General features: G+C 38.3%; 1 protein-coding gene across 1 annotated transcript in view; it reads right to left on the bottom strand.

Annotated features, from left to right (window-relative positions):
* hectd3 (HECT domain containing 3) overlaps positions 1–6,927 on the bottom strand; it is a 45,252-nt gene extending 38,325 nt beyond the window's left edge. The window contains exon 1 of the mRNA XM_039734653.1: positions 6,234–6,927. Within this exon, the coding sequence (XP_039590587.1) occupies positions 6,234–6,614 (381 nt within the window). The 5' untranslated portion in view covers positions 6,615–6,927. The remainder of the gene's footprint in view (positions 1–6,233) is intronic.
* Positions 6,928–11,991: the final 5,064 nt, after the last annotated feature.

Here is an 11,991-nt window from a genome sequence, read left to right as displayed (position 1 = left end):
ATTATGAATAGCTACTTATTCTTTGAAGGTTGTTCTTCTTCTTTTGGCTGCTCCCGCTAGGGGTTGCCACAGCAGTTCATCTTCTTCCTAATCTTTCTGTCCTCTGCATTTTGTTCTGTCACACCCATCACCCGCATGTCCTCTCTCACCACATCCATAAACCTTCTCTTAGGCCTTCCTCTTTTCCTTTTGCCTGGCAGCTCTATCGTTAACATCCTTCTCCCAATATACTCAGCATCTCTCCCCTGCACATGTCCAAACCAACGCAATCTTGCCTCTCTAACTTTGCCTCCCAACCGTCCAACTTGAGCTGACCCTCTAATGTACTCAAAGGTTACTGACGTAAAATTGATACTTTCTGTAACAGCCTAATGGAACACACTTACAGTATATAAAATATTAATGACAACTGGTTATATATGTTTTTTGTTTGTCCTCACATTGATAAAAAGATATTGATCAAAACAAATGACACAATAATTTAAATGGCATTCATTATTAATTCTTTGCATTTTCAATGGACAATATAGCTTTTATTACTGTACTATTTTGTAACAAACAGATCAGTTTAGTTTATGAATGCAGCAATATTAAATATCAGCAATATTAAATATTCTTAAAAAGTCAGAATGTTTCTCCAAACATTTACATCTCATTGATTGGGAGTTCCATGAACACGGAAGCTAAAACCCTATGGTAGGTTTCACCTTTAGCCTGGTATGGAGCAAGCTAAGGGGGCAGGGGCTTAAAAGCCTTGGTTACTGAACAGGACTTGCCCTAATCCTCTTTGGTGGAACAGAAAATGGCTGAAATAAAACAGCTTGTCAAATTAAATGAGGTTTGCATGATATGTCTCTTCATGGAAAATCACTGCATGCTTCTAGACTTATTTCTTGCTACAATCACAGATTCTGTACTTCCATCCACATTCAGTCTCCAACACAGTATTGTGAAAAAACTATTTGCTCTCTTCCTGATCTAGTATTGGATAAAGGGGATCTGAATGAACAAACACTGCTTTTTTCCCCTTGTCTTTTAATGAAAATAAAAAACACAAATTATTCATCACAAACTGCCAGAAACTGCCACTGTGTGAAGAAGTAATTGCCCTCTTACACGTTATAACTGGATGTGCCACTTTAAGCTGTAATGACTACAGCAAAATGATTCCTATAATTAAACATCAGTCTTTCACATCACTTTGTAGGGATTTTACTCCACTCTTCCTTGCAGAACTGCTTCAAATCGTAAACACTGGAAGATTTTTTAAAATGATCTGCTTCTTTTGTGGTGCTGCCAACACAGATCTAGGTTTAAGTTGGAAATGTGACCAGTCTTCCTGCTTTGTAGCCGTTCTGATGTGCTTTGGGTCATCGTTTTCTCACAGGACCCAACTACGCTTCAGCTCACAGACAGATAATCAGACATTCTCATTCAGAATTTTGTGATAGCCAAGTTAATGCTTTGTTCAGTTATGACAAGTTGCTATTGTCCTGAGGTAGCAAAGCATTCCCACACCATCACACTATCACCACCAAGCCTGATAGTTGATATGATGTTCTTACTGGAGAATGCTGTGTATGCTTCTCCCCAGATATAATGAGAGACATATCTTCCAAACACTTGCACTTTTGCATTGTATATACATAGAACATTCTTCCAAAACACTTGGGTATCATTCAGGTACTTCCAGGCAAATAAGATACGAGCCTTTACGTTCTTCTTGGTAAGTAGTTGTGTCAATACTGCTGTTCTCAAGGGAAGCCCATTTCTGACAAGCATCTCTCATTTTGTGGAGTCATGAATACTGGCCTTTGCCTGGGCAAGAGGAATCTGCAGTGTCTTTGGATTAATTTAGGAAAATTTGTGACTTCCTTAATTATTATTGTGTTGCATGTTTGGAATTATTCAGGCAGACTGGCCACTCCTAGAAACATACTACTATTCTATTTTGAACTCAAGGCATACATTTTGATTTGGTGGCATCTCAGTACCTTAGAAATGTTCCAAACTAATACATAATACTTTTAATTGTGTTGATATAAACATAATACTTTTAATTGTGTTGATATAAGCAGGGGTCAATATATTTTTCACACAGTGTCAGCTGGTGTTAGATACCTATGCTAATTAAATAAATGAAATTAAGTTAATAAAACCCTGTGGTATTCGTTTATTGAAGTGTCCTATATCTAACATTATTATTATCTAATACTAAGTATCAAAAATGAATAGAAATCAAGAAGTGCATTTTCATGACACTTACTTTATTCAATACAGTTTATCTGTCAATATTTGAATTAACATTATGCCAATTTCTTGCATTTTTTGCATACTATTGATTTATTTAAAAAAAAATGCTCACTGCTTGCTGATCTACTCACATGTTGTTAGGTAATAAACTGGGATGTTTTCTTTAAAGAGAAACCTTTTAACTGTATTAGCACCACTTCCTCTAAATACACACTATACTGTATATCAGTGTCTTTGGACCAGTACTGTATACTGGCTTAAATTACAATTACTCCACAGACCTGCATACAAGTAAGCATTTCACTGTACTCTGTACATGTGACCTTATAAAGCTATTCTTCCCCTTATTTTTCCATTCAGTGCAAATTGTGGGCTTTGTTGAATACAACAGATATACATTCTTGGGCTGCAAAATGTAATAATTAGCAGCTATTAGATCATCTACAAATTACATCTTTTTTTTCTTAATTTGTCCAGAATTACTGGAAATTTACCAATTTCCTTTATTTTTTTTAAACAATACTGTGTTTCATCCAGTGCTATCATACCTTAGAAGACCAAGAGTGCCTGGTTTAAACAGAACATGCCGGAGAGCTGAGCATAAATGGAGAAAAACTAAACTGTTAGTCCACAATGAAATACTGAAGGCAGAAATAACTGAATATAACAATGCAGTTCACCCTGAGAGGCAGTTCTATTTCTCTAAAATTATAAATGATAATGCTGGTTATACAAGAGTTTTATTCTCAACTATTGATTGTCTTCTAAACCCAGCTCACTCAATGGAAAGCCTCCTAAAAACTTCTAGTTAAACACAAAATAAACAATATCAGCAATAATATAGTACATCCCACAAAGTTAAGTCTTTTGAATCCCAGCATACTCTTTCAAGCAAGTTAAATTCTTTCACTGAAATAGATTTATCCAAACTACGTAGAATAACTTCTCACCTGAAGCCCTCCACCCGCACCCTTGACCCAGTGCCAGCAGGCCAGAGTGGTTTTAAGTCTCCAATCTAATTGATAGTGTACTTGACATAGTTAACTCACCATTTGATATGGTGGTTTTCCCTGATTGTCTAAAGTCTGTAGTTGTTAAACCCTGTTTGAGAAAAATAATCTTGACTTCTCTGTCTTTAACAACTTTAGATTAACTTCTAACCTGCCTTTCTTAAGTAAAATTCTAGAAAAGACCGTTTTTAAGTAGCTAAATGATCAATTGATTAAACATTCTATTCTTGATAAGTTTCAGTCAGGTTTTAGAACAAATCATAATACAGAAATTGCACTGGTTAAAGTAATAAACCATTTGCCGGTAATTTGGACAAAGACAGCATATCTGTTCTTGTTCTCTTAGACTTGAGTGCAGCATTTGACATGACAGACCATAGTACTCATATAAATCAACTTACACAATAGGTGGGCTTCTCTGGCAGAATCTTAAATTGATTTCAGTCTTATTTAACAGTTAGAAAATTCTTTTGTTAGTTGTGGTGATTGTACTTTTGAGATCCATGATATTGTACTGTATATGATGCACCACAAGAATCTATACTGGGTCCTCTGATTTTTTTTCAATCTACAAGCTTCCAGTAGGCCAGATTATCTCAAAACACAAGGTGAACTACCACAACTATGCAGATGACACACAACTTTATTTATCAATATCACCTGAAGAACCTGATGCTCTTGGCTCTCTATTCCACTATCTTAATTGTCTTTCTAAATGGATGAATGGTAACTTTCTCAAACTAAAAAAGGAAAAAACAGAAACCTTTGTGATTTGTGAATATGGAAATAGCAAGTGTATTAGACATAAACTCAATCCCTTAGGTTTAAAAGTCAAGGCAGAAGTAACGTATTTGGGGATAATCATTGACTCTGACCTAAAGTTTAAATCACATGTTAACCAGATTACTATGACTGCATTTTTTCACTTAAGGAATATTGTAAAAGTTAGACCTCTTATAACATTACAAGACACTGAAAAATTAATTCACGCTTTTGGTTTTAGTCAACTACATTACTGTAATGCACTCCTAACAGAACAACCAAAGAAAGATTTCCATCAGCTGCAATTAGTGTAGAATGAACAGTCAGAATCTTAACTAGAAAAAGAAAATCTGAGCATATCTAATCAGTTTTAGTGTTGTTACATTGTTTACTCATGTCACTTAGAATTAACTTTAAAATACTATTATAAAGTGTATAAAGCCTTAAATAAACTTGTCCCTTTCTATATTTTGGAACGGCTGTCCCCCTACCCTACACACAAGTTGTAACTTTCAATCTTCTAATGGCAGTCTTATTATTCCAAGCCCCAAGCTTAAAAAAGTTGTAAAGTGGCCTTTTGCTGTTTCACACCTAAAATCTAGAACACTGTACCAATGGAAATTCACCAGGTTAATACTATTGAACATTTTTTAAAAAACTGCTAAAAACCAGTTATTTTAATTTGGCTTTCTCATAGTTATATTTTAGTTTTACTCCTAATATACTATTATATATAGACAAAGTATTATCATATTCTTCAGGGATTTGCAATCTTTAATAATCTCTACTTTTTTCTGCTGTTTTTCCCAGTTATTCTGTGGTGGCGTTTATGAAACTGCCACCTGATCAAGGCACCATGCAGAATGCTCAGAAAAGGTGTTCGTGGCCAGGCAGACTAGATCTCCAGGACTCTATGTTTGACTCTTTGACTTTGTCTAATACAACTGGTCAACTGCAACTATTATAACAATTATGGACCTTTCAGGAATTTGTTTTCTCCAGGGATGCTGTTGACTAGAGTTTTTGTTTTGCTTTCTTCAGTTGTCAACTGGCCATATTTCAAAAACTAATTAATGGACAGATATTGCAGAGCACCATTTATGTTATGCTTCCTACTTGTGTTAAAGTATTGTCTTTATATGTACTCATTACGTAATTAGTAAAGTTTGCATTTGTATTTACCAGTGAACGTCACAGCACTCAGTGAAGAGTGTGATACAAAAATAAACTCAATTGAACTGAACTTTACTGGGGAGCCTAAACTGATCCAGTGAGTGAATCTAAGTGTGAGCCTGCTGTGTGTACCTTACAACGGCCCCATCAAGAGCCGATTTCTGGCAGAGTAAATTCTGCTTCTCCTTTTACAGTAGTGGGAAAAATGGGCTCGTAAAATTAATAGAAAAACAAATCAAAGAAATAGTCATCTTTTTTTTCCCCATTCCAAAGTGAATTTAAGTTGACTGGTGACTTTAAAGTGATTGCATAGGTGTGTATGAGTGTGCCCTGCAATGGAATGTATAATTGTAGAGGGTTGGTTTCTTCTGTTGAAATATTTTTCTTGATAGGCTCTGGCTCAGTAGCGCCCTGAATGTGAATATTCGTTTTTGACAAAGAATAAATAAATTCATATTTCAATAAGCTGCATATAGTTGACAATCAAAGTCCAGGTCGGGTTCTTGCTTTGCACCAGATATAATTGGAATAACATGAACTGAATTAAAGGGTTTAGGAAATAGATGGATGCCTATGACACATACTCCGAGAACAGAGGACATGTCACATTTTTCTTTTACTTCTTTTTCTATACTGCGATCTCGTGTCACACATCCACTTTATATTCCAATTAAGAGTCTCCGGTTTCGTAAACATTTTAGGCGTCAGTGCCACAGTTTGTCACGTTAAACTAGTACGCATGTCAGCCTATTCATATACAGATGGCTACATGAGTCTGCAGTGTTTGAGATTTAGTGGTACTTATGTCGTGGGGCACTTTGCCACTGGCCTTCGCCAGTGGGTATAAAGGATATTCCCGATGGTGCGCGCGTTTCGTAAAACGACGGGGGAAATACCAGGCAACGTTTAACATAAGTGGTGCTCTGTGGAAGCTTAGCAGAGGCACGAGTGATATGCACATTCATCTCAGTATGTCCATGCACGGTGACGTCACCGTCAAACCAGGAAGAAACCCCGAGGTACTCATAAACATTACGAAGCGGCAAGTACCTTGTTTAGTTTGACCCACAGGCCGTAGTTGTTGCAGTACTGGTCCCCCGTCGCCTTGATGCATGTCCCTTTCTTTGCCTCGATGTTGAACCTGAAGAGCTTCTTGGTCAGCAGAGAGTTAGTCGGGCTCTCCCACACGGATATCAGGGTGTTTCCAGCAGAACTGCAACTACCAGCTGATGAAGCCGCCGACGTCGCCGCCGATGAGGCGGTGGACGATGAGTCTTTACACACCTTATAGCAGACCTCTTTAGGAACGTAGCACAAAGCCTCTGGCGGCGGCTTACTGTTTCGAAAGGTTTCGATACATTCATTTAAAAAGCGAATTCTGCCTAGTAGGATGTGCGGGTTGTTTCCGAGAGACATGTTTCCGTGGTATTTTGGAACAAGAAAAAGAAAATGTTCGGTCAGAAAGTCTCGCGCCCTCCCAGGAGAACGGAGCCGCAAACATCCACCCCGCCACACCGTGCCGTGTCACTGTCTCAAGCACGTAAAAGCAGCGGCGGCATTCTGCTGTGCCCTGGAGAGTGTGCTGTCGATGCAAACCGCGGTCCCTTGCTCACTCACACTCGGCGATAAAGGGGTGCGTCTTCTCAGTAGGAACAGGACGCTTGTTGAGCCTGCATGTCCCGTAAAGCGAAGGTAAAACACTGCCGGAAAAGTGACAGCCCAGTCGTTACCGTAAGTACTGATATAGAAGAACTACTAACTCTGCGCTGCGCTGAGCACCACTGACAGTAGCGTGCTGATGACACTGCATTCCATCTTTTATCAAATTCGAGATTACATTCGCGGTCAGAAGAAATCTATCCCGCTGTGTTAAACTCCGGACGGCGCAGCATTCCAGCGCACAATGCACATCACTCTTAAAAGACCAACAGAGGTGGGTGTATGTGAACCGCGGTACAGCTTTAAATTCGCACCGTAATGACCTAATTTAGAGAGTCGCCAAAGTTTGGAAGGACGGAGAAAAACTGATTTGATTTACCCTTGGCAAAGCACATAGACCGTGATCGTATCAGCATTTGAATCCAGTCTCGTAGAGTTGCCTGTGAGGCTTTTGAAAGCTAAAATAACATTCAGTTTTAGCTTGTGTAAGTATTGTGATGTATAGTATCATGAGAACTTTTGAATATTAGATACCTTTCAGTTCCATATCCATCCACGTTTCAAAAGCTGTCAGGATATTCATTACATTTATATGACTCTGTGGTTAATTCCTGATTCCAGACCGACATTTTCACATTTGGCATTTTCTATAACCACCACTCCATCAATATTAGACCAAAGTGACACTGTTTAAAAATAATGAGCCAACTATACTCAAGTTAGAATAGTCACATAAATGAAAGACATACTCCTGTAGCTCAACTGGATGAATCCTAACAACCCTGGTATCTGGCAGTGAGACACTGGCAGCGGAGCCTTTAAGTTGCAAGGTGGGGCCTCCATAGATTGGACTTCTTTTTCCAGCACATCCCACAGGTGCTCGATCAGATTACCAAGACAACAACTTGAAAGTTCCTGAACAATTTTTGCAATGTGGCAGCTCACATTATCCTGCTAAAAGAGGCCACTGCCATCAGGAAGTAATATTGCCATGAAGGAGTGTATGTAGACTGCAACAGTATTTTGGTAGGTGGCACGTGTTAAAGTAACATCCACATGAATGCCAGGACCCAAGGTTTCCCAGCAGAAGATTGCAAAGAGCATAACACTGCCTCTGTCAGCTTGCCTTTTTCCCACAATGCATCCTGCTACCATGTCCTCCTCAGCTAAACTACACACACGCATTGGCTGTCCACATAATCTAAAAGAAAACATGATTCATCAGGCCAGGGTACTTTCTTCCATTGTTCCACGGTCCAGTTCTTATGCCCACATGCCCATTTTAGGCGCTTTCAGCGTTAGACAGGGGTCAGCATGGGCACTCCAACTGGTCTTTGGCTATGCAACTCCATACGCTCTTTGCGCTCAGACACCTTTCTGTCATGGCCAGCATGAAGTTCTTCAGCATTTTACACTACAGTAGCTTTTCTGTGAGATCAAATCAGTTGGGCTAGCCTTTGCTCCCCACACATATCAGTGAACCTTGGGCGCCCATGACCCTATTGCTGGTCCACTGTTTGTCCTTCCTTGGAGCACTTTTGGTTGGTACTAACCACTGAATACAAGGAACAACCCACAAGATCTGCTGTTTTGGAAATGCTCAGACCCAGTCATCTAGCCATCATAATCAACACACTCAAAACTAATGTTTTTTTAATGGCATTTTACTGGGTATTGTGGTTCATCACTGAATCATTGCATGACAATGAACTGTTTCATTCCAGGAAGGGTTCCTTGCAGATGAAATTGGTTATTTGATCCAAAAAAGTTATCTAATAACCAGACAAAACAGAATTCTTTAATGTACAATAGTCTATCCAGCAGGATTCTAACCAAAAATCTGGACTTCACGTGTGTTGCTGTATTGCGCAAGAGCCCATTTAAAATTATGAACATATTGGTAATTCACAAATCTGTTGTCTATTTCGAGTTTTTTATGGAACCTTTCACGGCTGTCAATAAAATGTTCTTTCTGAAACATTCATCTGGATCATTCTTTTGGGAACCAAAAAATGGTTCCCCTGTGGCATTGCTCTGAAGAACCACTTTAGCGCCTTTATTTTTAAAGAGCATATCTTGGCTTAAATTTATGTAACGGCACCACACATGGTTTGTTCTTCACATTAGTTTGGGAGATCATGTTTCATTAACGTGCTGGAATTTAATATGAAAGCAACAAAACCATACGGTCAGAGAAATGCATTTGGCATTTATCTTGACTTTCATTAGGTCCTACATGACAGATTCATGATCAAACTAAAACAAATCAGATTTTAAGGTGCCATGGGTAGATGGGTGCAAAACTGAATTAAACAGATGAAGCAAAGAGTTATACTGGGGACTTTTCCAAATTAATTGACATTGAAATTGGTGTGCCTCAGGTATCTCTGTTGGGGCCTCTGCTTTTTAAATATGTATTAAAAATCTTTCTAATATTATAAATAACAATCTGGCAAAGTTGTAGATGATACCAAACTACATGGTAATTTAGAATCTGCCAAATCATTATAAAGTCATTTGGATAGCAATGAGACTTGTGCAAATTTGTAACAATTGAATTTTAATGTAAATAACTGTAGTACTAGGGTGTTGTACCGTGTTAGCCATTATGAATGTATGAATGTAGTGAGACATCAAGCAAAACCTTTTATTAGCTAACTAAAAAGATTACAATATGCAAGCTTTCAGGCAAGAGAAGAAGGGGCCTAAGTTGATTTGAAAGCTTGCATATTGTAATCTTTTTAGATAGCTAACAAAAAGGTGTCATTTTGCTTGACTTCTCACTACAATGTAAATAACTGTAAAGTGCAGCACACAGTAAGTTAACATGTTAGATTTGAATCCACAATGGGAGACTTGAAAGTCCACCTTATTAGAAGGTGATAGGAGTTGTAGTCAGGGCCATCGTAACATATGGGGTTGGGCCCATGATGTTTCTGTTTTGCTATCAAAATGGGCTCCAGTGCACTACTTTGCCCAGATGCTTATGATGCTGTTAAGATGGCTTTGAGTGTAGTGGACTTGACACTGTCTACATCAAGACAGTGTAGAGAAGCAAACAAGAAGGCTAACTGAGAAAGATTAAAGGAGGTGAACCTTTATAGTTTAGGCAAGCAGATTAAAAGACAATCTGAGGTGTTCATATTATGAGGGGAATTATTACTGTGGTGTCGGCTGTTATTTTCGTTTGAGTTCTTCAAGAAGAACAAGGGGACACAGATGAAAAGGTTCTAAGGGTAAACTGAACAAAAAGCATTAGAAGATTTTTCTTCATACAGAGAGTCGTAGACACAAAGATTAAGCAACTGCATTTTATGGTAGGCAGCAGTATATTTTGGAGAAGATTAGTGACTAGAATTGACAAGTCTGTTCTCATCAAAATTTTCAAGAATAGAATGTTTAATCAATTGATCATTTACAGAGAGCGGTGGCGCAGACACAAAGATTAGGAGACCAACTGCATGTTCTCCCGTGTCTGTAGGTTTCAGCAGTCTATTTCCCACAATGGAGACATGCAGGTTAGGTGGATTGGCGATTCTAAATTGACTTGGTGTGTGCTTGGTGTGTTTGTGTTGTCCTGCGGTGGGTTGGCACCCTGAATTAGTTCCTGCCTTGTGCCCTGTGTTGGCTGGGATTGGCTCCAGCAGACCCCCCTGACCCTGAATTCGGATTCAGCGGGTTAGAAAATGGATGGATGTTTGGATGGTACTCTGGAGGGGAAGCATTGTCAATAGACCTAAAACAACACAAAATAAACGAAGAATCTGAGTTAATAAGCAGTTCATCAAAACTGACCAATTGAGAAGTGTTTTTAAAGCTCTTTGTTTCTTTAATTAGTTATTTCAATTTTGTTAATTCTTAACCTTGATAACATCAACAATATTATGATGGAGCTTTGACCCTCATTTTAATTTTGTTCACTTTAATCTCTTTTTCAAGGAATTAGCATATTCCAATAGTATGATTGTATGGCTGCAAGCTAAATAAATGAGTTAAGTGGTCTGGATTTTCTGTCCTGACTTATATGTGTAAATACAAAACATGAAACTTCTCTCCTTTTCGCTGGAGCTTCAATGAGTGATTGCATCTACAGGCGGATGAAGGTATCTTGTCTTAACTTTCTTCTGGTTAGAGTACTGCCAGTTTCCTCTAAGTTTTACATTCTAACAATTTCAAAAAACACATTTTGCAGTAACCATTTTTATTAGGCCATCTTCAGGTGCAAAACACAGGACTCTTGTGTTCGATGTTATAATAGTTTATAGTCTTTTATAATTTTTGCACTGTGGTTGTGTTACTTATGTATTTTCTTAATGTCCGTAAGAAAACACACACCTTTTCTATAGTAGACTTGTGTAATTGTTACCAGCCTCAGGCCTTGGGGAACCTGGACCAGGTACAAGCCACTGTTGCTAAAGGGTGTAGCCACAGGGATATGGAGAAAAGCATAAAAGAAACAGGCAGCAGTCCCAAGTTTCAGACCATACTTCTCTGTTCTTTCCTTCTGTTCTCCTTTTCCCAGAAATATATACTGTATATGCTTCAATTTTTGCACAGATCAACATGGCAATCAGTGAAAACAATTGTGTAAGCACATTTCCTCTGCATACCAAACAGTGCAAACACCTTTACTTTGAGTACTTGATTAGAAACCAATTTTACAAGGAAGCAGACAGTTCTGTGTGTGTAGATGAGATACAAAATCAAAGCAGTTTGACTATTCAAAGCAGGTGACTCTTTAGCAAGACAGGTAAATATTTATGTCCTGTAGATACAGTAGCCATCAGCAATAACCTGTAGCAGAATTTTCCAGAAATTCAGCCTTTTCTTTATAACACTGGTTTTAGTCCATTACACTAAGCAACACACAGACATGTCATTTTCTTTAGAATACTGAATTCTAGCCCATTACATAAAGATACATTTACAAATCTGCACAATTTTTAATTGGACCGATCGAAGTGAGCGTACCCTTTCCAGCGTCGGCTTCTGCCATGTACCCATATGCTACACAACTCTAGATTAGCTTGTGCGATTCTGGAAATGAATTCATCCTTTCAGAAAATACATAAATGTTTGGGAGCAGGAATACACTTGCGCATCTATATGGGGTTATACAGTAATATCTGGGTAC

Source organism: Polypterus senegalus, chromosome 14 (assembly GCF_016835505.1).
Source record: "Polypterus senegalus isolate Bchr_013 chromosome 14, ASM1683550v1, whole genome shotgun sequence".
Taxonomy (NCBI): domain Eukaryota; kingdom Metazoa; phylum Chordata; class Cladistia; order Polypteriformes; family Polypteridae; genus Polypterus; species Polypterus senegalus.
This window is presented reverse-complemented; position numbering and strand designations above follow the sequence as displayed.